Raw genomic sequence first — 27,992 nt, forward strand, 5'->3', positions numbered from 1 at the left:
GCGGAGCAGCATGCAAGTAGATCAACTGCCCGAACTTTTTCTCCCTTTGTTGATGATTTGGTTCCTTTACTGTCACCAAATCTACCTATAATTTTTTGAAGAGGGTTTCCTTGTACGGAGTTATATTGATATAAATTCAGCCCACATATAGAATTTGTTACTATTAGCAGCCCTCACACACACTCTCAGCCATGGAAGACTTCTCCCAATCCCGTGGGGACGACGATCTATTCGACGACGAAATCATCCCGTTCGACGACGCGCCCTCTCCAGAGAAAGTTACCGCTCAGCTCGAGCAGATCTCTCTTGAGCCCTCGCCTTCGCCCGCTGCTACTGCTCCCGCTCCCCCTCCGCCTGTCGTCGCTGCCGAACCTTCTGCAGCGTTCGCACTCGAGTCCGTACCTGCGGCGAAATCACCGACTCCGACTGCTGAAGCTCCGTTTCCGGGGTTCAAGCCCAAGCACAGCAGAGGTAGAGGTGGCCATGCCGGGGCTGGGCGGGGAGGAGAAGCAGGTAGGAAGATTGCTACTGGGCTGGAGGACTCCAAGTGGGCAGCAGCAGCGCCAGCGGTAAAAGGTGGAGAGACTGGTCCGTCTGCAGGTGGCAGAGATACAATGTCTACACGGTCACGCGGGAGACGAGGTCAACAACAAACTCCAGAGACAAACACCACACCTCCCGAATCAATACCTCAGTCTCAGCCTCCTGCTGGAGAAGATCCAGCATTATCATCCGCATCAGCGACGACGACGGCAGCGGCGGCGGCCACTCAAAGCACCGACAACATCCCCACTGGGCCGTCTCCGAACAACACTGCTGCTGCTGCTGCCGCTGCTGGTCGTACGCTCGCCGTGCGCGGCGACCGTCTTGCCACCGGCGGTGTCCGCCCTCCGAAACTGTCGGATGAGGAGTTGACAGCCAAACTCGCCGCGGCAAAAGAGAGATCGCAGTCCCTTGCGGCAGCGCACGCCCGGGCGCAAGCGGACGCGGCAAATTTCGAAGAGCGAGAAAGACAAGCGAAGCAGAGGAGGCAGAGGGACATCAAGGACAGGAGGGTGATGGAGGGGGAGAGGGAAAAGAATCGTCTTAGGAAGATGGCGGGCCAGTTGGGCAGGGAGTGGGATCGGGACAAGGAGGAAGAACTGCACCAGAGCAATGGGCGAGGGGGCAGGAGAGGGTTTCCGTCTGCGCCCCCTGGTGGTCCTGGGGCGGAGGAGGATGATCTGAGAATGTACGAGTGGCATGACGACCGGGGACGAGGGGGACGAGGGAGGGGAAGAGGAGGTCGAGGCGGAGGAAGGGGTCGAGGTCGAGGTGGTCCTAGAGGCGGCGGCGGCTTTGGTCGCAATGGTGACGCTTCCACTCAGCAGCAGCAGCAGCCGGATTTATCTGGTGAGACAGACTTCCCCTCTCTCCCTGGCTCCAATACCACTGCCACTGCGCCAAAGGAGCCCGGTGCCGGAGGCGACGCGACCGCCACCACGACTGCCAGTGCTCCAGCGTCCAAGCCCAAATCGAAGCGGTGGGACTCAACCGGCACCGGCTCGGGCTCAGCCTGGGGCTCCGGCGACGGCGGCGGTGGCGGCGGTGGAGGAGGATCCTGGGCCGAGCAGGTCGAGTCCAGCGAGCTCGACGCCGAGAACACGAGCAAGCCCAGCAACTTCTGGTAGTGACAGAGGTACCTCGTCAAGGTCCACCGGGGGGGTGGGGGGCGTTGCGATGAACGACGGACCTAGGTAGGTTACCTACCTAGCTGCTATGCACAATACACCCACACATTATACAATACATATTATATACTACGGGGTACACACTACGAGGTATTGGGAGGACTCTACAGATGGGGCAGCCCGTATTCTGTGAACAGCGTACCATGCATCATGTCCTTGCAAAAATCATGCATTTCAATTTTCAGCGGGTATCTCTTGTGCTCTTTTCTGCGGGCGTCTTTGCTCCATGCCTCTGGAAGCAACCCTGAGCGTAGAAGTAGTAGTGACAAGTCCACCTTCCGGTCCCTGGCCTGGGTATTGTTTTGTTCCCCCCTAGATCAAAAACACTCGCTATGCGTCGCATTCATGTTTCATGACCACAAATCCAGAAGGCACATCGTCTCTGTCCAGAACAGGAGAGGAGCGGCGATTCTACCACCGCCCCCTTCCTCGCCCGCGATATCCTCCGCCGCCTCTACCATAACCACCACCGCCACCACCTCCCCGACCGTATCCCCCACCTCCACCTCTGCCCCATCCGCCCCCATCACCATATCCTCCATCGTCGTAGCCTCTCGGCCCCGTGGGACTGCCGCTCGTGTTTTCTTCTTGCGGCCTTACTGGCGGGGGGCCTCGTCCTTTCAATTCTTTCTGCAGCGCCTCGTGCGTCCGCCTCATCTGCGCGTAGCCCAGGTGCATTTTCCCGTAGAAGTGGTCGGCCAGTCGCCTGTCATTGTCCAGTCTGGACAAATATGCGCCACAGACGTCGCAGACCTGTAATTTCTGGTGGCCCGATGGGCCCGACGTGTCTGACAACGACTTCAGGTCCCGCTCGGCTTGTTCTTTTGCTATCTTTGCGGTTCGGACTTTGTGGAATTCCGTGCAGGCCAGACTCACAGACCCCATTTCCGCGAGACAACTGACCTCGAGGAGACCCGTGTTGATGGTCTTTGTGAGATCTGATATCAGTTTGAGGAGGTTGTTCGTCTGCCGGATCTCATCTGGCGTCTTCTCTAACCGCCGTTGTGCCTGGTCGATCCTTCGATTGCAATCGTCGATGTATTTTTGCATGTCCCGCATGTAGTCGTATTCAAATCCATATTTTTGTTTCTCTGCGGGAGGCAGAGCGTCATATTCCATCTTCAGGTTCTCCGGGTGGGCCTTGGGACACGGGCCCAGGTCTTGCTTCGTGTTTGTGAAGAGGTCGTGGGGGCATGTTCCGACCAGGTATGAACGGCAGACGTTGGGCGAAGTGAGGGAAAGGTTTGCGGATTTGGAGGACGAAGAGCCCATTCCCATATATTGGTCGCCCATCAGCTGCTCAAGCAGCTTTCGCTGCTCGGCCGCCATGGTGAGGGATGGATGAGATCTAGTGTAGAGTTCGAGTTGTATGGGACGTGTGCTGTAGGAGGTAGTAGTCTGTAGGAAAGTCCGCAAATGGGGAGAAAGAAGTGGTGGAGGAATCGGCTGAACTGCGGCAGAATTCTTGCGTCTGGTAGAAAGTGTCCTTTCACGCGCCTCACTTGGTTGTCAGTTGTCAGTCCGTCATGATCTCAGCACAAAGGGAATGAGAGACTACTCATAGCGATGCCGGCATGTCCCGGCTTCTATTTCTTCTGCTCACCTCTGCGCTCCTCGCCTTGAGCGCCGAAGCTTCCGATTACTATGAGCGATTGACTCTGACTCCTTTACCCCTCGGTTCCCTCCTCGCCTCGTTCGACTTCCGCAGTAACGAAAGCGCCGCCGACTACAATGCCCAGAATTTCAGGTATTTCCCGCGCTCCCTGGGTCAGGCGCTGCGGCATGCCGACACGCAAGAACTACATCTGAGGTTTACTACGGGACGATGGGATCCGGAGCTTTGGGGAGCGCGTCCTTGGGATGGCACCAAAGAGGGCGGCACTGGAGTCGAGTTATGGGCTTGGATAGATGCCGACTCGGAGGTTGACGCGTTTAAAAAGTGGACAACCTTGACACAATCGCTGTCGGGCTTGTTCTGTGCCTCATTGAATTTCATCGATTCAACCAGGACCACCAAACCTGTCTTGTCCTTCCAGCCTTCGGGGGCATTCCAGAACAGGAGCAAGAATCTTCATCTGTTGCATGGTGTACTTCCTGGAGAAGTCGTGTGCACAGAGAACTTGACTCCCTTCCTGAAGCTCCTGCCGTGTAAAGGGAAGGCTGGGATTTCCAGCCTTCTAGACGGACACAAGGTTTTTGATGCCTCATGGCAGAGCATGGCCATTGATGTGCTGCCCAAGTGTTCTGCGGGATTAGGCAAATGCCAGATGGAAATCAGCCAGACCATTGATATTGTCCTCGATATTGAGCGATCCAAGCGGCCGCGAGACAACCCAATTCCGAGACCAGTTCCCCCAGAACAACTCGTTTGCGACGAGTCCAAGCCCTACCATTCCCACGATACCTGCTATCCTCGTGACATGGTGGACGAAATCCAGTGGTCACTCAAGGATGTGTTCGGAAGGACATTGGCTGGGACATGTCCCCTCGCAGACGACGACGGCCCTGACCCGAAACCAGTCTGCCTGAATGTACCGCACGATCGAATGGTTCTGATCAATCACAGCGGGTTCGAAGTCAAATCTGAACCTGGCCCGAGCGAGTCAAGGTGTTATTCGATAATGCCATTCGAAGAATTCGACCTCGAACTGCCCCGGCAGCAATCAACTTCTCGAAAGCACGACTTGGGCCATGAACTGCTTCGAGCAGAAAGGACCATGACCGGCCACGGTGCTGCACACGGAGGAATGCGCACGATCTTCACAAACCCATCCTCGACCGAATCCGTCCAATTCGTCTATTTTGAGAGTCTACCGTGGTTCATGCGCCCCTATATGCATACTCTCAAGGCTCAAATCACGGATTCGTTTTCGACGTCATTTGACTCTTCGAGACTCGACCAAGAAAGAATAATCATGGACATGTACTATCGGCCAGCCATCGACCGCCATCGCGGCACACAACTCGAACTTTTACTCAGTGTCCCACCTCTCACCACCATCTCTCTAACTTATGCCTTTGAAAAATCCATCCTTCGATACACAGAATATCCTCCCGACGCGAATCGTGGGTTCAATATTCCACCTGCGGTAATTCGTATCCTTTCACCACAACTCACGGACCCGGTCACGGGAAACGCCAGGGATGTTTATATCCGAACGACTTCCCTACTATTGCCGTTGCCCACGCCGGATTTTTCCATGCCGTATAATGTCATCATATTGACCAGTACAGTCATGGCGTTGGCGTTTGGGAGCATTTATAACTTGTTGGTCAGGAGATTTGTGGGTGCGGACGAGGTTGGGGAGGGCAAGTTGCCCGGTCTTGTTAGGAGTGTAAGGGGCGCGGTAAAGGGAATGGTTGTACGAGTCAAGGATCGACTGCAGGGGAAAGGAAAAGTGGAATAGATTATCGATTTGCTTTCCACCGACACCTACCTAGCGAGCTAGGTAGTCTGATGCGAGAAACCTGGCGCCCGCCTTATCGTTCTGATCAGCCGCTGGCTGCTTTGCTCACCTTCGGCTCCCCTGCTGCTCCCGGAGTACTTCATGAGCTTTTGAGTCTTCTCTCTTCCGCTTTATTCACAAACGCCAACTTTGGTCAACTTTGGACAAGGCGATCCGTTCGAGATGCTGGGAGGTCCTATTTCGGCGCCCCATACCATAGTGCTCGAATGGCTCAGTCAGGCTGCTTCTCGCCCGCGACATATTCCCCTTCTACTACTAAGTTGTGGGCTTGAATGTTTGTCGAAACGTCACTTACGTTCCTCAATGCGGCGTTGACGTTCAGCCACGCTTCCACCTCAGGCTCTCGTCAAGTGTTCTTCTTCCTCTGCGTGTTGACCCTAACGAGCCTTCTCCTGTTCTGGGCTACAACCATTCTAAACTCGATAGCGAAAGGCCTGTCATGCTTCTTCGACGGGGCAGAACAGCGCGGTTTGGAATCGGACAAGACTAGGATGTTTATACCTCTCTACAGGATGGAACCGATATTCGGCAAAGAGATACGAAAAAAATTATGGGCTGAGCATGGTCTTTCCATGTTTTCTTCCCCAAGACTAATATACTGCGAACACTGACCGCGTGTGCGCCACATATATTGTACTCAATATAACAAAGACCCTATTAAGGACGCCTTACTATTCGAAACTTATCAACTCATGTCGAAAGGCTCTCCCATGCCTCAAATCTTTATGGGACTAGACATCCGGACTTCGAGTTTCGAGAATGTCCTGATAACAATATTCGCTTTCACTAGGTCGCGTCGTTGTGAGTTCAAGTCAGCCTCTTGGGGCACTATTGTCTATGATTTCTACATGAAGAAGAAAAGGCCTTGTCAGCACGCTTCTAGTTGCTAGCGAGCCGGTCCGTGCCATTCTTCATGATATCCCAAGAGCAAAGCTCCGATGGGGAGATAGATTCACTGGTGTTCCTGTTGACTTTTCTTGAACCGATCTCGAATACCCGGGCTGCTTTCGAATACGAGTGCCTCATCGGCGGAAGCCACCCACTGTGGCTTACTTCTCGCAAAACACTCCATCACCGGCTTTGGTGCCTCTGGGAAGAGACCTAACGAAAGGACTGCAAACACAACTAGTCAGCATGCTTGAGGATTTGTTCTCGGGATACCCTTTAGCTCACACGACTGTCCCGGGAAAGCAATGGTATACCCCCGGATAGGGCTGATATTCCGTCATATCAGTACGATGGAGCGAGCTTCGAACTCTATAGGATCCCTCACCATCCGCAGTTGGAGCGAAACTGCCTTTCCAATTTCCGACCGCTCTCTGTATGTTCATCGATCCACGAATGCGGGATTCCTTCCAAAGAGACATTGGCGTCTGGGAGCAGAAGGTATTCCATACCAGCTAGACATTCATCGGGCAGTATCAGCATCAAGTATTTAGCTGTAGACAGCATTAAATTGGCTGGGTAGGCTACTTACTAGGGCCGCCCACCCTATTGCAATTGGCGCAATGGCACCAGGTGCCACCTTTGACCATCAAGCGGGCGATCTTGGTATTTATGACCACCTTTATCTGGCCGCAATTGCACTGCCCTTTCAAGTGAAGATCGTTTACGCCAGAAGACTCGTTGACCGTGGTTGCCATCTCGTTCTTGCCACGATAACAGTAGTTCCATTCAAAGGGCCATCATTAAAATTCCTTGAATACATGAACCGTTCTGCTGCATTTGCTAAATACCTCGGAGTGTTCGGGTTGACATCGGAGGAGGTCACGGCCCCAAGCTTCTTAAAGGCTCCCCAAGCTTCTTAAAGGCTCCCCAAGCACCGCTTTCATGCTGGCGAGGAGCTCTCGCGGTGAGTCATTGGTGCTGTGATTGAAGGTGGGCTGAACATGATACGCACCAGCATTTCTAATTAACTCGTTGCTAGACTCGGACCGAACGGTACGAATGGTACACACTGGGTCTCAAGATGTCAGAGGTCCGACACACAAGGAAGGGAGCTCCGATCGTACAAGCTGGGGGCTGGTTGACTTTCATGATGTTTATATGAGCGGCTTCTTCGTTCGAGCATCAGTGGCTTTGAATTGATCAAAGAAACCAAATCCATCATGGGCTCTATCGACATGTCGCCAGCGTTGGGAAACCAGCAGCCACCGCCACCTTATGATCTATACCACAATCCCTTCTCCATTTGCGCTTTGCAAGTCCGTCTGTGCATTTTGTTCGGAAAACTCGCAGGACTCGAAGCGCCTGGAATCGAATTTATAGAACACGAAATCGACATCTACAATTCGGGCCAACTGCAGGAATTTTATCTCTGTCAAGTCAATCCCAGAGGCCAGGTAGGGAGACACTCGCTTCGGAAATCCCAGAAACATTAGATGATTGACTGGTGATCGAACAGGTCCCCGCTCTGGTCAATAAAGCGGTTCTCCCAGAACCTATCGCGGACAGCATGGAGATCACATACTATCTCTTTGAGTTGTACCCAAGCCTGTGTCCTCCACAACACGCCGCCACGATCAGGAAATTGATCCAAGAGCTGCATGGGATCAGTTTCCTGGCTCTGGCGTTCTTCAAACCGCGACACCAGGCCTATATAAAGAACATCACTTCATATATCGATGAAAGGCTGGCCCGCGCCGATATCTCGGTAGAATACAGAAATGCTCTGGAATGGAAACACAACTAGTCAGTCCAGGATGCCTTTGCGCCGAATGGCCTGTGTGTCATTCCTGCACCGAGCCCATGGCTGATCTTTTTCTCACAGTGATACGTCCCAACAGCAGCCTCAGGTCGATGACGAGTCCTGCCGCCAAGCGAACGAGGACTCGAGGAAGTACCTTGAGAAGGTCGAGGCAGTTCGCGTTCAGCATGCGACTGAAGGGAGCCTGTGGCTTTTCGGCGGAGAGCATCCCACGGCTCTCGACGCGCACGTGGCGGTATTCGTTGCTCGTTTGCAGGAGACGGAGCACGAGGACTTGATTCCCGAGGGCGTGAATCAATGGGCCAAGCCAGTCATGGCTTTGCCTGAATGGGAAACGTTATTGAAGGGGAAACCGACTCACTACAGCGTAAACAACCGGACATTTTGAGCAATGAGAAGCCACGAAAGTGTTCACACCTGGCCTCATCCCGTTTGTCCTGGAGCACGTCACCTAAATGACGAAGGAATAGCTGGTTGAAAGGACAGATTGGGCCGACGAGGGTCGTCAGGATGCCCAATATGGATGAAATTACTTTACGAGAAGACACTCAATGAATCAAAGTCGCCGCATTCGCTTCAAGGCATTGAGGTGTTTTGGTGATGGCTTCCAACTGTGACAATGTCACCCCCTTTTGCCATACAGACACTTGCCCCGAAGGTCAGCTCATGCAATAGAATTGAGACAGATAGAATCGTAACAAGCCGTAATACGGTCTCAGATCACCAAGTCAGAGCCCTTCACCTAAAGCCGGAGCAGCAAGCGAGCAAGTCCAGAGAGACTTTGGCGTCTGGTGCTCCGCGTCCCACTTTTTCGCGTCTAGCCGGGCCGGGCACGGAGCGTCGTACGAAGTACATAGCACATATCGGAGCATAGTACATGCGGAGCATAATACTATCCTAGAGGTAGACCATGCCATTGGAGAGTGCTGGCTCAGGTGCTCCATTCGGTCCGACCGTCCGAACATTTAGTCTAGGAGAAATCGACTCTAAACCTCACGCTGAAGACAATTCTCTGCCAGCAGTCCAAGTAAGTACGAAGTGGCACTGTAGCTAGCTCGTCAGCTGGTGTGTCGTCAAAGATGAGAACAACAATAAGTCATCAGTTTCCAGAGAATGGTTTGTCTGCCATTTTCTGGGATAGATGCATTAGCAATCTTGCAGTCCTCTCAGGCTTTGTTACGATATTGCACCAACCATGTCTACAGACCGAGCCATACCCAACAATCTTCCCGTCAGTAGAAGGCTGATAACCTCTCACAATGCCGCGGGTCAAGCAGTTTTCCACACCGTCGACCAAGGTCATCTCAAGCCCGTCCTGGGAGCTGTTGCTCAGTACAACACCGTCTACAGCACGGTAAAGACACCGATAGACCTCGAGAACGACGAGGACATCCGTGTGAACGAAGCAAACCAAGACGTGAGTACTTCACACTGCACGAGACAGTCACAGGTGATTGACTCGGAGATCTGTAACATAGCTGCCCCTCTCGATCCGTGGTGGTTCGGTGTGCAGAATCGTCGACATGGAGCCCCGGGGCCGGGCCCCCATGCACCGCACCGAGTCCGTCGACTACGGTATCGTCATCTTCGGAGAAGCGGAATTGATTTTGGATTCTGGAGAGACGCAGTTGATGCGCCCCGGAGATGTGGTGGTTCAACGAGCCACCAAACACAGCTGGTACAATCCGAGCAAGGAAAACTGGGTTAGGGTGGCCTTTGTTCTCCTCGAAGCGTTACCGGTCCGGGTCCAAGGCCAGATACTGGGTGAGGAATTGTCGGGGCTGTCGTCTGATCATCCCAGCACGGCGAACTTCAAGAGTCACTAAGAGATTGTTATACTACAAATACTTCCTGGAAAAATGGGCGAAATCCGAGGACTGAAACGAATGACCATAAATTTTTCTGTTATTAAATAGTCTTACTCTATCGATGTTGAGACGCAGGTCATTGCTGCTGGACCTAGTCTTCATCCGCTGAGTGTGGTACAGGATGCTCCCTTGATTACTCGAGAACGAAAAACCTAATTGCTATGTATGTCATTAGCTGAGAGTCACCGAGCACTCCCTAGGTCTATAGCCTTGCCCAGGTTCTCCAAGCTGTATTAATTAGGTTTTGCTGGGACCCCGTATCAGGACGCCCCTATTAGTATGATAGGACCAGGGCAGCCGCTGCTGGGCCTCGGACCCGCAGTTGTACAACCTGCACGGAATCTTCGGGTCAAGAAGATGCTCCATACTGTAGCAAGCCAGCTCACCAGGTCTCAAGGCCAGGTGCGCCCAAGGCTCCCCCGGACTTTCCCTCCACGCTTCGATCCCTCGATGTCCCTCCACCTTCTCCTTGTCAGCGATCTTCGTGCGTTTTCGACTGACCTTTATCGACATCGCCCACGAAGGCACACCACATCGTCCTGATCCTGAACCAATATTCCCGGACGTTCCAGATCCGCACCGATGACACAGGCAGATGACCAAGATCCTCACTTTCCAAAATCCCCTACCGCTTGCCAACGATGCCGTCGCCAGAAGGTACGTCAACCTCAACTCCGGGAGCAGGTTCAGTTCACCTTCGCGTGGGCTCGGCCATTTGAATGCTGACGACTTGATGTATTTCCGTCATCTAGCTTCGCTGCTCCCGTCAAAAGCCACACTGTGCCCGTTGCATAAAGCAAGGTGCAAGATGCGACTACCCTCTACCTCCCGATCGACGGTTTCTCGCCTCATTCCGAGCACTGGGGGCTGACGACGGCCGTGGCTCTCGTGATGCCAATCATGACTCGACTCCAGAAGACTATCCAAACGATGGTGCAGCAAGTCAGGCGTCGCCTTCCTTCATGCGGCGGGAGCAGAACGATATCGAGGTAGTTCCCATGCCCTCTACCAATTTTGATGCTGCCCCGTAATGCCAGATCCATGCACTATTCCATCACTGACCCCGGTGAGATAGCCGCCCCCAAGCAAACGTGTTCGTACTTCCGAAAGCTGTGGGAATCGTGACGATCTAGCCTCGCCTCTTCAACATATTCCAAAAGAGCTTGGCCTGCTCTTGTTTGAAGTCTATTTCTCGCGCATCCATAATGCCGTTTTGCTTTTTGAGCAGGAATCTTTGATTGCCAGATATCGAGCAGGCGAACTGCAAGAACATGTCAACCTCAGCATTTTTGCTCTAGCTTCTTTGTACGAGATGGCACTTCGTCCGCCTCCTTTCTAGCCCGTCCACTTATTGACAAAGTGCGCAGGTTTTTCAAGAAATCCGCCAACGATGGGATAACCAGGGACTCTGGCTTACCAGCATTCTTCTCTCTCCATTCCACAGGGAGAACATGGGCAGACAGAGCCGGTATCACGGTTTTGCAGATATCCGATCGGCCATGCTTGGAGGTCATTCAGACTTGCGAAAATCTATCTTTGTATTGGCTTGCTATGGGAGACATAGAACGCAGTGGCGTCCATTCCAGTTGAGTATTCCCGTGCTCAGAGAGTACCAAGCCGCGGCTGGGCTGGTGTACTAACACTCAATGTCAATAGCACTGTCATACACAACCTGTCAACTCCTGGGTCTCAATCGGCCATCCAAATATATCTCCAACCAGGAAAGAATCAGAAAATCAGAATTGCTTCGCAGATGCTTCTGGGCCTGCTGGATCACGCAATGCATTCGGGATCTGCCACTTCACCCGCGCGACAATATTCGTTCGATCCGTGATCTTTGCCTCCCTATGAATGATCAGGATCTGGGAGCGGCTGCGACAGAAGGTCATCTTATCCCTGGAAACTTGGCTACTGAGCGGCTGTCAGATTCTTTGCCCGAAGAGTGCTGTCGGAGCAATAAGACATCGTTAGTGATCCGCGCCCTTACGCTATGGTGAGTTTACAACCTATTCCCTTAACCTTGATCTCTTTCAAAAGATTGCTAATCCATTACCTTTCGCCACTTGCCCAGGTCTGAGATCAAAGAAATGATCAAGGACCAACCAAAAGCAGATTCTCCAGTCTATCTGTGCAGCATGTTGGTAGCGGACGGTAAGATTCGCCAATTACAAGAGCGCATAACAACATATATCAACACCGTCGTCGATGAGACAGACTCTTCTCCCGACGAACGCGATCTTTCATACAGCTTTTTCTATCTGCAGGCTGTATATTATCAGTGCCTCATATTCCTCTACGCATCTCTGATTCCGATCTTCTCATGTCAACAGCAAGGAGAGAAGAATGACGATGCAGTCCCCCTATCTATGCTCGAAACGTCCATACGAACCGTTCTCACGGCCGCGACCCAGTTCACATTCATGTTGCTGGACTTTCTCGCCACCAAACCGGATGTAACAAGGATACCACCCTTCATTGGCTACTGTACCTTTGCCGTGGGCTTGGTCCATTCTACTCTCAATTCCCTGTCTCCGAGTCTGCCAGTCGCCGACGCACATTGCCAGCATATGCAGGTAGCACTGTTGCTCCTGGACGAGCTCATAATCTACTGGCCTATACTGACACCTTTGGTAAGTTTGCCTTGACTTTCGCACCTCAATTGCGGTCTTCTAGCCGGACTTTGCTGACATGTTTCCTTCTTCTCGCTGGTAGCGTGAACGCATAGTAAGAGGTTCGAACTCCACAACCGAATCCTCACCGTCGCTGCAGAGCCTCATCGGTCGACTGCCAGCAGAGCTACCAGATCGGACCTCCAGCATCGAACGTATATGCAAAACCGGCTTGCTGACGCTCATGAATGGGTCCTATCGTCACACCATTCGGCAGCATCCCAGGTCGAGGACAACCGAAAGCGTTCCGAGCGCTCCTCCTGCAGAACAAGGCCTCCCAAGACTACTCGGCATTCCCTTCATTCCCTTTCCTACCACTCCAGTCGAGGGTGAAGAAGAGTGTCCGCGCTCTCCTTCACCTTTGGGCTTTGACAGAAAGAAGAAAGACAAGCTGGGCGTCAGTACTCATCACAACTTCATTACAAAAAACCTGCAGCTGCACCGGGCATCGTTTCATCAGGAGAGAAACTCAAGCTTAGACGCCGGTGATGATTTTAATCACCTCTCCTGCTCCAGTATCAGTGACGATGCTGCATCATCTGCCGAGCGCCACGACAGAAATTTCAGCCTTCCCAGTTCTGTTTCCACGAGCCTGCCCGGTCTTCCTGGCGCCGGTACGAACATTGACCTTTCGATAACTGCCCACTTACAACCCGGACTGGAACCAGTGCTTCATCCGTCCGATCAATCCTATGATATCGAGTCCGAACAGTCTCACATGAATTGGTTTGGCGTGCCGGGAGCTGAGCTTCTCTCTATGCCAGAGCTCAACGAGTCCTACAGAGGGATGGCTGGAGGGCGTGGATTCGGCGACTTGTGGCAGTAGCACGTTTCATTTGTTCAGCAGTGTGAGCTGAGTCGGGGTTTAGAGGCCCCATTCGCAATAACTTGTAAAGACTATAGCACTACCGATTGGAGCTTAACCAAGATTTTTTGCCTCAATACAGCCATTTGCCATTGCTCATGTGCCGCTCAGTGCAGCTACAGGACCCTCCACCGCCCCCAGCACGACCAGATAGAGCTATACGATTAACGCGGCAGAAGTCAAAGTAACTACCCAGTCCATGAATGATGAGCATCTGCCAATCAAGTCCTGGCTTGTGCTACGTGCGACATGGAACGAAAATGGAAGGATATTCTATTCGACCTGAAGGCAAGCCATTACGATCTCAGGCCCTGTTCGCGACATTCTCGAGCTCCTCGACGGCGACATGCTGGCTTTGCGACTTGCTGTAATCCACGGTCACCGTTCGCCTCTCCAACCTCTCCTTTTCCAGTTTGACGGCGACATGGGTCGTAAAGTAGGCGGACGGGTCGATGACGAACAGGGCAAAAATGCAGGCCATGACGCCAAACGGGATGGACGCATACCACACGTACTTGAAGGCGTCGCTGTAGCCGTGTCGAATGGCATTTCTCGCTGCCGCTATGACCGTTGGAGGCACTTTGAGTTCTTGTAGGGTCGAGGGCGGCGCGCCGGACAGGAGGGCCTTAAGAAGGACGGGGATCTTGGCGGCGGGCCAGCCGAGCGAGAGGACGGCGGGGACGACCCGTGCTGGGATGGTGGTGGCCGCTCGGTTGCTGAGGATTGTGCTGAACACCGTCGTCCCCACGGCGCCTCCGAGGAACCGGAAGCAGCCTATCAACCCGAATGCCAGGCCAATGTCCCTCTGAGGCACGTGCAGGCCAGCTGTGGTGTAGCAGCAGAGAAGGATCCAGCCAAAGGGGATATTGGCCATGCATTGGAAGACGAGAGCCATGGCGATTCGGTCCGGGGTGATCAGGGCAAAGAGTGCGATAAACAGTGTCTGGACTGCGATACCAACACACAGCTGCCAGTGGACGTGTCGGATCTTGTATATCAAGCCTCCGAGGATGGTACCACCGATGGAGGCGCCGAAGCCGGCCGGAATGTTGTAGTAGCCGGCTTTGATGGAATCACTGGTGAACATATCGTTGATCTGCTGTGGAATCAGGGCCGTGGTGGAAATGTAGACCAACCCGGTCACAAAAATGATGACGAGCAAAGAGAGATACTCGCGCCACATCCTAAAGAGGCGCCATGGGAAGATGGGTCGTTGCGGGCGGCCACTGAAATCCCAAACAAACGCGCCGATAAACAGACAAGCGCCTAGGACAACGGGCGCTATCACAGCCGCGCTGTGCCAAGGATGTTGGTTACCAGCCCATTCGAGACCCATCAGAAAGAGAGTGATGCCGGCGGTGTAGAGAAAGATTCCAAGATAGTCCAATTCAGCGAGGACTTGACGTCTAGTCCGGTCTCGAAAGGGGTGAGAGGGAGGGTTGTAAAAGATTGCCGTGCCTACGAGTGCAATGACTCCAGTAATGATGCCCAGATAGAATATCCAGCGCCATGTAGCATTTACCACGAGGGAGCGGGCAATCAGGGGTCCAAAGGTACTGAATGGCAGAAGGTTGGCCTCGGTGGTAGCCATGCCAACCGATCGATATTTGTTAGGCAGGATTTCTGAGATGCCTGCGGCAAAACTAGACGTCTCATGTATGATCAGTCAAAAGTCTGCTCATGTTGTGTAATCCTAGAAGGAGCAGAGATTCACTCACACAAAAGATGTGCCCGTGCCACAGCCTAATATGACCATTGCCGCAATACCTTGACTGACGCTCTGCGCGGTGGCACCGACAACGTGACCGAGTATCAGGAGACCTTGACCAAACAACAGGACGTACCGACGGCCGAAATAGTCGCTGAGTTGGCCGGCTATGGTGATGGAGATACTGGCCGCGAGAGACCATCCTGAAGCCATCCAGTTGACGTTCTTGGTGCTGTGTTGCAACTCCAAAGCGATCGGCACAAGGACCGGGAACACCGTGAGCAGAGCAAAGCTAAGGGAGGATTGCAGGGTGAAGGCCAGGAAGAAGACCGCGGCCCATGTCGATTTGCTGACTTGGGCGTCTGCCTGGGCGTCTTCGAGGGCTGCGCGGTGAGGATCTCCGTGATCGTCATAAATGTGAGGGTCGAGTTGTTCCTTTCCGACTTCTCCTCTGTGAAAAGACCCGATCGCTAACTTGGGAGCAGCCAGCTGTGGTGTGGTGTCTGACGCCATGGTGACGATCAAGGTGCTGACTCAAATTGATAGATTAGACCCCTACCTGGAGCAAAAACTTGGGGCCCCCACGCGGACACGCGAACCCCAGATCTATAAGTATCGACGACATTGGTAGCATTGACTGTCTTCCCATTGAAGCAGAACAATTAGACGGGTGGGTCGTTCGGTCCGAATGCCACATGGCTTTGTTAATACCGAGCTAGGAGAATCGTACTGTGTGGCCAACGCGCGTTCGGTCCCAAATGGTCACGTTCGGGAGTCGAACCGCAAAGAAATGAAGCTTAGACTTTGGTGGCATGACTGTCGAGACTACGAGGTATGGTCAAACCACTCCAGGTATCAGTAGTCCAGCTTGTGGGTGAGGACGAGGGAGCAGGCGAACAGACACACAAGACGAGCTGCTTCGGTGGGAGAGTTTGACTGACTTGGACGCTTGGGTACCAGGTAGGTAGGTAAGCCGAGGCGGCTATCACGTGACAGAGCAGTGATAGTCCACGTGACAGAGCAGTGATAGTCCACGTGACATGCAACTCGCTCGCTGTGAGAGTAGGTGTACGATTGTGGCCTACCTCCCGAGGAGATAATGTGGTATTCTAAAGTCTATGTGGTTTGTACGAAGTACGAAAGAGATAGACGTGAGAGGTAAATGGGCCTTTCAGCACCAAGGCACTAAAAGCCTTTACCTACATCGCCCTATGACTTTTAGAGTGCTAAGGCATTCCCGAGGCGCTAAGGATCGGTCATTAAACTACGACGTACGGTTTCACCACGTATCCTATCGCAAGGGGCCAGATTAGGTCCCGGTGTTTTTGCTCAGGGAGTGCTCAAGGAGTGCTCAGTGACGCTCAGCCGAAGGCTCAGTTAAGGCTCAGTTAAAGCTCAGGGTAAAGCGGCCTTCCCTCACCCTCTGGGATCAAACTGTAAATGGCAAATAGGTTTTTCGTTCTCGAGTAATCTAGGTAGTTTCTCATCAATGGGATTTTTTCCACGGTTGGCTGGCTTGCACAAATATCCAACCTACTGATCCTACTGATCGTGCATTTCTTTTACCGTCTCCTACCCACACCACCCCCTTCAGCCGCCCCAGCCCGACTTTCCAGCGTGACAATCTCCCCGATCCCGGCCTCTTCCTGCTCATCCTCCAATTTGCGGACCTCCTCGCGACAATCCCACCACCTCTCCTCGGCCTGCTCGAACGCCTTTTTCCGCAATTCCTTGATCGTCTGCTCGGCCGCCAGCTCGGCCGCTTGGCGGGCGCCGCCGTACGATTGTTTCTCGATCAGCATGCGCTGCCAATCCTCAGAGGTGCGGGCGTAGAAGGCGCGGAGGGATTCGAAGGGCCGTGGGTACGGCCGCGAGTCGTCTTGCGAGGCGAGGGTTTCGGGCTCGGTTTCGATCTCGACCCCAGTGGTGGGCAGGGAAAGGGGTGTTGTTGGAGCCGTTGACGCCGGGGGCCGCGAGTCGATGGACATGATGTCTTCTTCTTCGTCAGAGTCCATTTCCTCATCCTCGTCATCTTCATCTTCGTCGTCACCCTCTTCGTCGTCTTCCATCTCCTCGTCGCTTTCTTGGACGGTTACGTTCCAGTTGGCGGGTTCAACGTAGTACAGTTCTTTGACGCCCTCGAGCTTCCCCAAATCCACGGCGTAGAGGTCTGAAAACGTGATTTCCACGTCTTTCTTCTCCAACGTCCCTCCGAAGATGTACAGTGTGTCGTCCTGCACGGCGAGCTGCGCGTTGAAGCGAGGATGGGGCATTTCGAACCGAACGGGATAGACCCGTTTTGGTGGCTCGGTTGGCTCCGGCTCTTCTTCCTTGTCCTTGATATCGAGCGTGATCTCCTCGGCGGCTGATATTGAGCCCTTCGTCTCCAGAGCCGCCAGGTTGCGCAATAGTTCTTCCTCATCCGCTTTGCCCCGATCACGACCTCCTCCCCGAGCTGCTGCATTTTGGAGTTGCTTCTTGGCGCCCCCAGCCTTTGGTCTTCTCAGAGACAGCGGGAAAAATCGATTCCGATCGATGTTCCAGATGAACAGCTGGTCGAAAAACTCGCTGTCAATGCCTTCCTCGCTGTCTTCGACGTCGTGCACGCCTCCAAACAAGATTCCGCGTCCTTTGTGGAACGCCATCGTTACACCTGCTCGGGGTGGGTTGGGGGAGTTGGCCGGCCGCTTCCGCCGTTCCCAGCGGAGTGACGGAGGCGTACCGCTTGCGGCTTCCGAGCTGGGAAGGGTGATGCGGAGGAACCAGGTGTCTTGGTGCACGAGCGGCTTGAGAATGTTTCGCACCGGGCCTGAGCCGCTCCCACTGCCTTTACCACCGGCTTGTTTTCCTCCGCCTCCTCCAGAGCCAGTGGTTGTCTTTACACGAGAGTAGCCTCCGTACAAGACAGCACCGGATTCGTGGGGCAGAAAACTGAACGACGAGCGAGGGTCAGGTCTCTGAGCTGCTGGCGCTAGTTTCATTTCATGCCATATGTTCTCCTTGCAGTCGTAGATCCACGTGTCATTCAGATACTTTGTTTGTTGCGAGGTGTCTTGAAAGCCACCGAAAAGAACGATATAGTTCTTGAAGTATGTCATTCGATGACCGCTTCTAGCGGGTGGGCTTTTGCCCTTTCCCCTCGGTTCGAGCTTGGTCCATTCCCTTGTTTCAGTGTCCAAATGCCAGAAGTCGTGATAGTGGTAGAATTGGTTCTGTTTGGGCGAGGAAAATTCACCTCCCGAGACGTATATCCCACCGGTGTTGCCGCCTCGACAGGCTGCATGTCCGCTTCGGGGCAGGGGGCTGTTTCCTGAGACTATCTGGTGCCACTCACCTTTATCGATGAGGTATACAAATAGGTCATTGTAAAAGGAGGCGGTGCTCCCGTCATGATACTCGCCGCCAAAGATGAACAACTCGTTCCTGTTGGACGGCGACGCAACTATTGTGCTGGACGACCTGGGACCTGGTGGGCCGCAGGCTTGCTCTGTGACCTTGAGGTACTTGGCCTGCTCTTCGGCGTAGGCCGCGAGCATGGCGTCAAGATCACCGTCATCGTCGCCATCCGAGTCGGCATTCAAAGCGGCTGTTTTGGCACTTTTCTTTTTCTCGCCTTTGGCGGCTTTCCTTGACTGCTTTGCTGCCGTGCGGGCTTTTTGTTCCGCCGATTTGGCTTTCTTACCCTTGGCCATGTTGGCGCTTGCGAGGAAATGGTCTCTCAAAGGTTACCGCAAATGACGCATGTGTACGAGTATTAGTTGGCTCTTTATGTAGATTTTGGTGGACATGCCAGCCGCTCTCCCTAATGGTCGAGAGGACCTCGAAACCAGCCAAACTTTGGTCACGTGCTCTGGTGTTCCTTGGCAGCTTGGTCATCTAGTCCCGTCGCGTGGCACCTTCGACGCGTCGTTGGCGGGGGCTTTGGCATCCTCTCGAACTCGACTGGCGCAGGCGAACAATGCTCCCACACACAACCGCTATTCAACCACTGTATCTGCAGAACTGTTCTGAGATACAACAAGATGAGACGGACCTATGACAAAGAATAATCTCAACAGCTCTCTCTCATGGCTTCTGCAGCACCCACACTCTTTTGGATCTTTGGGGCACATATCTGTTATTGCTGATACGGCCAGTATATCCTACGATGAGTCGGAAGCAGCAGACGCCAACGAGGAGATGGCAAGATTGCAGCTGGCACCACAGATACCTCCCCGACCGAAACTGCATACGCAATTGCAACGCGACCCGAATCCTCTTCCCACGCCCACTCCCTCTCGACCGTCCGTTGACAGCAAGCCGCAATCGAATCTATCCAAGAAACAGGGAACGCCTTCCGTATACCGCCAAAGTCCCAAGCCGCGTACGCCCGTAACGAGCTTTGATGACATCAAATTTGATGATTCTATCGACGTCCTCGATATCGACGAAATTGACCTCACTGGGGACGTTACTACTTCATCCTTCGGCGAATTTGGTCCCCCAACCCAGCTATGGAATGAAAGGTCGGCTTGTCGTGTAGGACCAACGCCAAAGAAGAAAGGGAAGAAGAGGAAAAGCGATGAATATGAATCGGATCTGCTATCTCCGCGGTCAAGTCGGAAGTCGACGAAGGTGGTGCAGCAACGCGCAACGACGATAGCTTCTCCGACCCGCGGCAGCCAGACCAGCGTCACTGAGAAAACAATTGAGGAAGAAATTAGCCTGACGCAAACAACAACACGGCCCAGGGTCGCCACTGCTGAGCTAGACACATTCTTAGATCGTGGAGCTGACGCGATTGAGGGAGGCCCAAATTATCAAAGAAAAGTAACGGAAAACACTCATCAGCCGCAAGCTTCAACGCGTCCTCTACAAACTCGAACGCAGCGGTCGCAAAACGTGGTTCCTGATTCCGACGACGATGAGGATCCACCTCCTGCTCAGAAGCTCGAATCCGATGCTTTCAGCCGAGCATATCTCAAGGAAGGACATGGTCTAGGCCCAGATGGTTTGGCGGCAAAGGAGGAAGATGCAGAGAGAGTTTTCCGCTCTCCGGCTCGATCTCAGCTATTATCGGTCCGTGAATCGCCTGGACCCGCGGATTCCGTTCGAGCAAAGTCGACGTTGACGCCCCAGAGGACATCGAATCCAGACGTAATCTTCAACAACGGCACTCCGACTCTAAGCATCACCGGTAACTTGACGTTGGAACAGAAAAAACTGGTTGATAGCTTCGTGATGAACGGTAAAGACCAGCTACAGAGCCTCGTGCAACGGCTAGAGGACTCGAAGAAAGTCGTGGTCAGACAAATTCTGGAGGAAATGTGCGAACATGGCGCTGCTTCTAGCCAATTAAAGGAACGGCAGAAGGCAATAGCAAACAAGATCATTGCAGCGACGCGGCTTCAGGACGAATCTACCACTCTCTTCAAACTTCGAAACCAGCGGGAGCAAATGGTCATCCAGAAAGACAAACTCTATAAAGCGGGCCATGTTATTGAGCCCGACGACCCCGAAGATGTTTTGACACTGTTATGCCAGAAGATTTTCAAAGCGAAGCGTGAGATCGACGCCCGAGAACTTACAGTCTTCTCCCTTCTGGAACACGTGGGAGTGTCGACATCCAATGGCATGAGGGACCATGAAAAAATAGACCGGGATTCTTTGTTGTCCCCAGGTCCAAAGCTATCAAATCAAAAGGTCCTGGTCGCCTCTACACAAAAGCCGCCTCAATCTACGTCCAAGAATGCGAAAAGTGAAACTCCACAAGGTCTCTCTCACCTCTCAACTCAATCGATCCGCCAAACTCCATCCTTCTACCGAGAGGATGCAACCGACATGGCCATCAAGTCGTCAAATCGCACTCCTTCTCCCTATCGTGAATCTCCCAAGAGATCCCAAGTGTCGGAGTTCCCAAAGATCAAGCATTCCACCCCTCATGCCTTTGACACGTCGGATCCGAGTCGCGTGCTCGCCAGTGTGAGTGCGAAGGCTACCGTGGGCGACTTTTCAAGAACAATGGGTAGCCCAGCTCGTGACTTTTCGTTCGATGATGAAGATTTTGAGGAGGGTCTAGATGACGAAGAAATGTACAAGGCTGTAGAACAGTATGAACAGAACCTACCGTTCATAACAGCTACGTCTCCTGATCGCGGTGAGCGCTCTGTTCTGCGTGAAGTGAGCGACAACATTCGCAGGAAATCGCCCCCCAAACCTGCCACAACATCATCCACACCTCGTCCTCCTCCTGCAGCTCTGATGCAACATCCATGGTCGAAAGAAGTGTTTTCGACTCTGAGGAAGAAGTTTCATCTTCAAGAGTTCCGCCACAACCAATTGGAAGCCATCAATGCGACCTTGAGCGGCAAGGACGCCTTTGTGCTGATGCCTACTGGAGGAGGCAAGTCTCTTTGCTATCAGTTGCCAGCTGTAGTTCAGAGCGGGCGGACAGCAGGCGTAACCATTGTCGTCTCTCCCTTGCTCAGTCTGATGCAAGATCAGGTGGATCATCTGCAAAAATTGCACGTACAGGCTGTGCTCGTCAATGGGCAGACTTCGCAGGAACATCGAAATTACATCCTTCAAGCGCTACGATCTAGCGAGCCGGAGAAGTTTGTTCAGCTTCTGTACGTCACACCCGAGATGCTCAACAAGAGTGAGACATTCTTCAAGGCCTTTCTGGACTTGAACAAGAGGCGACTCCTTGCACGTATTGTGATTGACGAGGCACACTGTGTCAGCCAGTGGGGACACGATTTTCGTCCCGACTACAAAGCAGTGGGTGAGGTTCGCCGACGTTTCATGAATGTGCCAGTGATGGCCTTGACTGCAACTGCAACTGAAAACGTGAAAGTGGACTGTATGCATAATCTCGGTATGGATGGAGCTGAGGTTTTTACTCAGAGCTTCAACAGGCCTAATCTCACGTACGAGGTGAGACCTAAGGGCGGCAAGCAAGCGGTTCTTGCAAGTATCGCTGGTCTCATACAGGAGTCTTACAAGGGACAAGCTGGAATCATCTATTGCCTGTCACGCAAAGCTTGTGAAGATGTTGCGAAGCAACTCCAAGAAGAATATGATATCCAAGCCCGACACTACCATGCTGGACTCGAACCTCCAGAACGGATCCATATCCAGAAAGAATGGCAGGCCGGGAAATACAAAGTTATCGTTGCCACGATTGCGTTCGGCATGGGTATCGACAAACCGGATGTCCGATTTGTAATTCACCATACCATTCCCAAGAGCCTCGAAGGTTACTACCAGGAGACAGGTCGAGCTGGACGGGATGGTGGCAGAGCTGGGTGCTATCTCTACTACGGCTATGGAGACACGACCTCCATAAAGCGAATGATTGATAAAGGTGACGGCGACTGGCAGCAAAAAGAGAGGCAGAAACACCTTTTGCGCAATGTCGTACAGTTCTGCGAGAATCGCAGCGACTGTCGCAGACAGCAAGTGCTCGGATATTTCAACGAACACTTCAAGCGAGAGGATTGTAACAACACCTGTGACAATTGCAACTCAACCAGCACCTTCGAGACGCAAGACTTTTCAGAGCATGCCAAGAATGCAATCCGTATCGTCCAGCAAGTGTCTCGCGAGCAAGTTACGCTGTTGCACTGTGTCGACGTCTATCGTGGCGGCAAAACCAAGAAGATTTCTGAGCTCAGCCACAACAGACTCCGCGAATACGGGATGGGAGCAGACTTAGCCCGGGGGGATGTGGAGCGATTATTCTACCGGCTCATTAGTGAGGATGCTTTGGTGGAATATAATAAGGTCAACACTGCTGGCTTTGCTACGCAATATGTGAAGACGGGTCCCAGAGCCCCGGAATTCGAGGCCGGCCGAGGAGCATTGAGCATGCAAATCTTGATCTCGCCGAAAGATAAAACGAAATCCAAGGCAGGGGCTTCGAAGGCCAAGAAGAAAACACAAAGGGCTGGAGCCAAAGCCGCTGCTGACGATTATCCTGCGTCCACCAACGTTTCCTCGCCGCTGCAGCCTAGGTCTCGCAGGATCCCTCCTCGTGCGCAGTTTGACGAGGATTCCGACGAAGTGGAAGAAGAAGATGATGATGGCTTCTATTTTGATTCGATGCCCGCTATTAGCGGACGCCGGCCCAACAGAAGAGTTGGACCTCCAATTACTACGGACGACAGAACGGAAGGACTTGACGAGATTCACCAACATATCCTGGATGACTTTGTCGACAATGCCAAAAAAGAGATCAAGCGCATTCAGATCGCGAAAGGCTTACGGCAGGCGTCGATATCTGATCTTATACTTCGGGAAATCGCCACTCACTTTCCACGAGATGAGAATGCGCTCCGCGACATCTGCAGAATGAATGAAGAAAAGTTTCAAATGTTTGGGCCTGTTTTGCTGCGACTGGTCAAAAGCGCATATAACGACTACAAGGCGATGAAAGAGGCAACAGGAGAAGATGTCGGCGCACCTCACGACCGATCAATTGTGGAAATCAGCGACGACGAGGATGGCGACCGAGTGGATGAAAGCGACGAAGAACTCGACGAAACCGAGAGCAGTCACTACTTTAGTGTGGCCGACGATGTCAGCCAGTTCAACGAGAAGCGTAAGTTCTGTGGTGTTAAGAGGAAGCCTTCGAACTACTGACACACAACAGTATCCCAAGCATCGGCATTCGCAACTCGAGCTCCGAAGACTGCACCGAAAAAGCGCATTTCTCGACCTAAATCAGTTCCTTGGAGTCACCGTACTTCACGTGGCTCTCAGCAGCGTGGTGGCGGGAGCTCTCGAGGAAGAACGACGGCCACGAAAGGAAAGAGAGGCAGTGGCGGTATTACAAAGAAGGCTAAGAGTAGCGTCAGTGCTCGGTCTAGCACCAGCAATTCAGGCATGCAGGAATATGTGTATAACAACAGCAAAGAGGCCTCCTCCAACCGTAACCGCGGTGGAGGAGCAGGAAAGATTAGCATGATGCCGACCTGAAGGGACAGATTACATGGTGTTCGAGTCAATGATGAAAGAAATGAGCTGAAGATTCTGACACGGGGGAAGTAAGATGGTGGATTGAGGCTCTTCCATCTGTTCCAATGTGCCACGTCGTTGAAGACGTTCGAACGCGTTCGGGGCGTTCCTTCCCAAACCTCACGGCAGCCTCAACTTGCACCTTCCCACAAGCACACACATTCTGCTTCTGGCACCTCCATCTTCTCTTTCTCATCAGTCAGATTTTCTCTTCTGGATTCACATCGTCATGACACTCTTTCTCAGCATCACAGTCTGCTCGATGTGCTGAATGTCCTCTTCTCTCGTCTGTCCGCCCGTCTCACTTCCTGCTCACAAGACCCTCTCTGGCTTCATTTATCCTTTTTCCCACATAAAGCTCCTTGGGGCGCCCAACACAGTGGCTCGCCATGCCGCTTGAAGAGATCAGCCCCAACATCCAAAAAGATGGCCCCCAGAATGGTGCCAAACAGGATGAGACGGCGCCGGGGACGTCCACGACCTCACTTACCTCCAGTGCCGTGCAGAGCATGTTGAGAAACACGACCGAGTTGGGAGACAGTGGCCCATTCGCAGTTCGTCCTCCACGCATTCCTCGTTCTGGTTCCCGGCCTCAGTCCTCCAAACGTCGTGCTGGTTCCTTTGACACCTCATTCAACCCTCAGCTCGAGCACCAACGACTCCCGCGACGACGCTCCCACCGCCACCACGGACCACGGCCAGTCCCATCGTCTTCGGCCTTATCAGGGCGAGAGACCATCCACTCTACACAGACATCCCTTCGCTCAGGGTTTCGCCCCAAGAGAGCCGGTCCTCGTCATCGATCCTCCCATGTCGCCGGCCCCAGGGTCCCTGCGCATCCGCTCCACTCGCACAGGTCGCTGATCACTCTCCGCAGCCACCGCGACTTCCACAGCCTCCATTCGAGCTCTCCTATGATCGTTTCCGGTCACAGACGCCGGCCTGGATATCGAGCTTCGTCCCCGGCCTTAAGTGAGGCATATCCGTACAGATATGGTGCAAGACATGGCTATCCAAGAGTGGGAAGTGTCGGGACGGTTGCTTCTTCCCCTGTCTCTACGCACCATTTGCGTCCAGGTCCACCTGTATACCCACCTGAGCTGAACAACTCCATGTCCTCCTTCGTCCGGCTACCATCGCCAGCGGTCTCGTCCTTGAACGGATTCCCCGTCAACGCTTATCCGCACCCAAGAACGACTACCCCCATGTCCAATTCTCTCCAGAGTTTCCGGCCGGTCTGGAATCACAGTGCTGCCTCATCTCGGGGTCTGCCACAGTCTCCGACTGGGTCTACAGCACCTCACTACTATGATTATTCCGAATCATTTCTCGAGGAGGATTGCTTCTCACCCCCGAATGACCCTTCTGTAGCCAATCTTCCCTTCAACATGGACCAGACAATCCTAGGCAACCTCCCCGCCCCCGAACGGCGTCAGGCTCAATCTCCTTTCGGCACGGTCCCAGGTTCAGCCTTTCACCCATTGGAGCTACCAACCGTACACAATCGTCAGCCCAGCGAGCAGTCAAAGCAATCTAAATACAGTTACGCCGGAAATATTCCACCCCGAAAGTCAAGTCTCGGAGCCACCACTGCGCCATCTGTGAGATCTGCCTCTGTCACTAAAATGGTCAGAAACTCCAATGCTTTTGACCTTGTCAAAGATATCCTGCGTTACGTTGTCGTTATTGTGCTGACAGAATGACCACTAGGTGACCGAAAGGCTTCCTCCTGCCGATCAGGACTACCTCGATGGACGGTCCAAAGACGAAAAGGACAATCCTCGAGCATCAACCGCCTCACGTCGAACATGCGCCTCAGATCACTCGAGTGCATTCTTCCCAAACGCCACTCGGAGCCCACGCGACCTGACAACTCTTGCAGCCCGAGTGCACTCCCCTGTCTTCGACCACAAGCCTTCCATCTCTGGGCTGATGGAATACGGAGATCGAAAGTGTGATGGCAACCCCCAAACAGCATTCAGTGACATCCAACGCGCCCGTTCTCATTGGGAATTGCCGTCGTTCAGTTTTAGACCACTTTCCTTCGGTTCCTACTCGCCTGAGTTAAAGGAACGACCAAAGACATCTGGCGGCATTGGTTCGAAAGAGCGCCCCGAGATATTGTCGCCAATGCCTGAACGCCCAATGTCCTCACAGAGTAGGAAACGATTTAGCCGTATCCTCGAAATACCTGACAACTATGTCACCGACCGGGGAGATGCACCTCATCACGTTCAGACCTTCTCTCGGCTTGACGCCGTGGAAGAACATCCGGATTTGCAGTCGCTCGAAAGGGTTCTGTCACCGCAACTACAGGATGGATCAAAGCTCGATGTTGCCGAGCAGCAAGACCCGTGGGAGAATGCGGCTAGTGAACAAGCTGTCCCAAATGTCACCGGAGATGCCAGCCAGATTACCATCCATGAAATATCAACTATCGAGTCACTTCTCGATGGACATATTGAATGCTTGGGCCTGAACGATGATGGGACTGAGGGCGAAGATGGACGTTCCCAATCAGACAGCCCTTGCCAGCATTCAGTTGCGGCACCCGACAGCAGCGGAGAGAGTACCATTAGAGCACCGTCCAGTATGCCGCGGATTCTGTCGCCATGGAACTTGAGGCCAACAACCTCGAGCTCGACTATACGGCACTCCAGCCTCACAAGTTCTGAGAGGCGCCAACTTGTACCACGTCGTCTATTTGCCAGTATGGATGCCAGACTCCCACCTGGAGCCATTCTGCAGGACTGTCAAGTCAACTCCACGTCTGTCTTGTCGTCCTCTAGCTCAAGGAATCGGGGGAATTCGTCTGGCTGGCAGACGCTCCAGTCGACCAGTGGACTCCTAGCTTCAGAGTCAACCAAGTCTAATCGATCTATCGCCAAGTGCTCTTTGACATCGGGTGATATGGCCGACATTGACTCCCATCCGTCAAAAACCAGATTCAAGGTCAGGAGATTTTCAGAGCTGAGTCTAAGCCCGGGGACAGTTAACGGCTTGCCGAGCAGGGGAGGCACGCATGCTCATCGCAGATCCAAAAGTGACATGCTGGCCAGACAAGAGTCGCATCAGCGACGGCGAGCGCGAATACTGATGAAGAGTAAGAGAAAGTCACAGAGCGTGAGGCAGCTGGGTGTCCCTGAACAAACCGGGCAGTTGCTGGATGACGGCGATCGAGAGGAAGAATGGACAACTGAAGATTGGCCTGAAAAGATGAGCGAAACCGCGCCTGCCCCTGGATATGCCGAGTTGAGCGCGGATTCAGTGACAGCACTGCCACCGACAACGATATCTGAAGTGAGTGTTCTTGCGCCTACGTCGATGCCAAGGAGATGGACCAGTATGCTAGCTGCGATGCCTGAGCCTGTCAAGAAAAGCTTGGAAATGGTTCGAAAAGCATCAGTCAGGACTGTCCATTCACGCCGAAGCAATACTAGCGTCATCGAACCTTTGAACAGTACACGGTGCAGTTCTCAGATCCCACGCTTAGGGTCGATCCCCCAACTGGCTCCTCCAGAATTGGGACCGCCGCTCACATCTTCAGAGCTGAACCTCAGTCTTCGGTTTCCAGATCAATCTCAGACACTGTCTAGGCCGCCTCTTCGTGAAGTTCAAAGCTTCTTTTCCGACGATAGCACGACCGCCTTGGCGCAGAAACAGCCAACAACTACTAGAAAGAAGTTTGACCTGCACAGCTTGCGGAGTGGTTTCACGAAGTCGTCCGGGTTGCTAGGAACGCGACATAGCTCTACCCAGCATGAGACCAGTACACTGAGGCTCTGCAATTCATACCATATGAAGACACAGCAGTCATTCGAGTATCCACATCCGGACCTGGGCGATACAGTTCCAACGTCGAATTTTCCGTGCAAGCACCGAAACATGCTGGATCGGGTCAAGGGCTGGTGGAGGCGACGATGCATGCCGAAGACCTTGACTCTCATTAGAAAGCGGAGTGAGCGGAACAAGTAAGGAGCC

The 27,992-nt window shown here is 53.2% G+C and overlaps 10 protein-coding genes across 10 annotated transcripts; 7 read left to right on the plus strand and 3 right to left on the minus strand.

The window, feature by feature from the left end:
• Positions 1 to 191: 191 nt before the first annotated feature.
• Z520_05762 (uncharacterized protein) lies at positions 192 to 1,670 on the plus strand (the record flags this gene model as incomplete). Its single annotated transcript, XM_016776265.1, has 1 exon — positions 192 to 1,670. The coding sequence occupies one exon, from the start codon at positions 192 to 194 to the stop codon at positions 1,668 to 1,670; it is 1,479 nt and encodes a 492-aa protein (XP_016632584.1).
• A 471-nt stretch (positions 1,671 to 2,141) lies between these two features.
• Positions 2,142 to 3,059, minus strand: Z520_05763 (uncharacterized protein; the record flags this gene model as incomplete). The annotated part of the gene is made up of 1 exon (XM_016776266.1): positions 2,142 to 3,059. One exon carries the CDS (start codon positions 3,057 to 3,059, stop codon positions 2,142 to 2,144), a length of 918 nt encoding a protein of 305 aa, XP_016632585.1.
• A 245-nt stretch (positions 3,060 to 3,304) lies between these two features.
• On the plus strand, positions 3,305 to 5,137 carry Z520_05764 (uncharacterized protein; the record flags this gene model as incomplete). Its single annotated transcript, XM_016776267.1, has 1 exon — positions 3,305 to 5,137. The coding sequence occupies one exon, from the start codon at positions 3,305 to 3,307 to the stop codon at positions 5,135 to 5,137; it is 1,833 nt and encodes a 610-aa protein (XP_016632586.1).
• A 2,168-nt stretch (positions 5,138 to 7,305) lies between these two features.
• On the plus strand, positions 7,306 to 8,292 carry Z520_05765 (uncharacterized protein; the record flags this gene model as incomplete). The annotated part of the gene is made up of 3 exons (XM_016776268.1): positions 7,306 to 7,539; positions 7,602 to 7,888; positions 7,968 to 8,292. The coding sequence occupies 3 exons, from the start codon at positions 7,306 to 7,308 to the stop codon at positions 8,290 to 8,292; spliced, it is 846 nt and encodes a 281-aa protein (XP_016632587.1).
• An 807-nt stretch (positions 8,293 to 9,099) lies between these two features.
• On the plus strand, positions 9,100 to 9,730 carry Z520_05766 (uncharacterized protein; the record flags this gene model as incomplete). Its single annotated transcript, XM_016776269.1, has 2 exons — positions 9,100 to 9,321; positions 9,383 to 9,730. The coding sequence occupies 2 exons, from the start codon at positions 9,100 to 9,102 to the stop codon at positions 9,728 to 9,730; spliced, it is 570 nt and encodes a 189-aa protein (XP_016632588.1).
• Positions 9,731 to 10,413: 683 nt separating this feature from the next.
• Z520_05767 (uncharacterized protein) lies at positions 10,414 to 13,267 on the plus strand (the record flags this gene model as incomplete). The annotated part of the gene is made up of 4 exons (XM_016776270.1): positions 10,414 to 10,429; positions 11,429 to 11,765; positions 11,844 to 12,402; positions 12,485 to 13,267. The coding sequence occupies 4 exons, from the start codon at positions 10,414 to 10,416 to the stop codon at positions 13,265 to 13,267; spliced, it is 1,695 nt and encodes a 564-aa protein (XP_016632589.1).
• A 343-nt stretch (positions 13,268 to 13,610) lies between these two features.
• On the minus strand, positions 13,611 to 15,527 carry Z520_05768 (uncharacterized protein; the record flags this gene model as incomplete). Its single annotated transcript, XM_016776271.1, has 2 exons — positions 13,611 to 14,949; positions 15,025 to 15,527. The coding sequence occupies 2 exons, from the start codon at positions 15,525 to 15,527 to the stop codon at positions 13,611 to 13,613; spliced, it is 1,842 nt and encodes a 613-aa protein (XP_016632590.1).
• Positions 15,528 to 16,576: 1,049 nt separating this feature from the next.
• On the minus strand, positions 16,577 to 18,706 carry Z520_05769 (uncharacterized protein; the record flags this gene model as incomplete). The annotated part of the gene is made up of 1 exon (XM_016776272.1): positions 16,577 to 18,706. The coding sequence occupies one exon, from the start codon at positions 18,704 to 18,706 to the stop codon at positions 16,577 to 16,579; it is 2,130 nt and encodes a 709-aa protein (XP_016632591.1).
• Positions 18,707 to 19,049: 343 nt separating this feature from the next.
• Positions 19,050 to 23,972, plus strand: Z520_05770 (uncharacterized protein; the record flags this gene model as incomplete). The annotated part of the gene is made up of 2 exons (XM_016776273.1): positions 19,050 to 23,595; positions 23,647 to 23,972. The coding sequence occupies 2 exons, from the start codon at positions 19,050 to 19,052 to the stop codon at positions 23,970 to 23,972; spliced, it is 4,872 nt and encodes a 1,623-aa protein (XP_016632592.1).
• Positions 23,973 to 24,400: 428 nt separating this feature from the next.
• On the plus strand, positions 24,401 to 27,986 carry Z520_05771 (uncharacterized protein; the record flags this gene model as incomplete). Its single annotated transcript, XM_016776274.1, has 2 exons — positions 24,401 to 25,612; positions 25,722 to 27,986. 2 exons carry the CDS (start codon positions 24,401 to 24,403, stop codon positions 27,984 to 27,986), a joined length of 3,477 nt encoding a protein of 1,158 aa, XP_016632593.1.
• Between the last annotated feature and the right edge of the window lie 6 nt (positions 27,987 to 27,992).

Source organism: Fonsecaea multimorphosa (assembly GCF_000836435.1).
Source record: "Fonsecaea multimorphosa CBS 102226 unplaced genomic scaffold supercont1.10, whole genome shotgun sequence".
Taxonomy (NCBI): domain Eukaryota; kingdom Fungi; phylum Ascomycota; class Eurotiomycetes; order Chaetothyriales; family Herpotrichiellaceae; genus Fonsecaea; species Fonsecaea multimorphosa.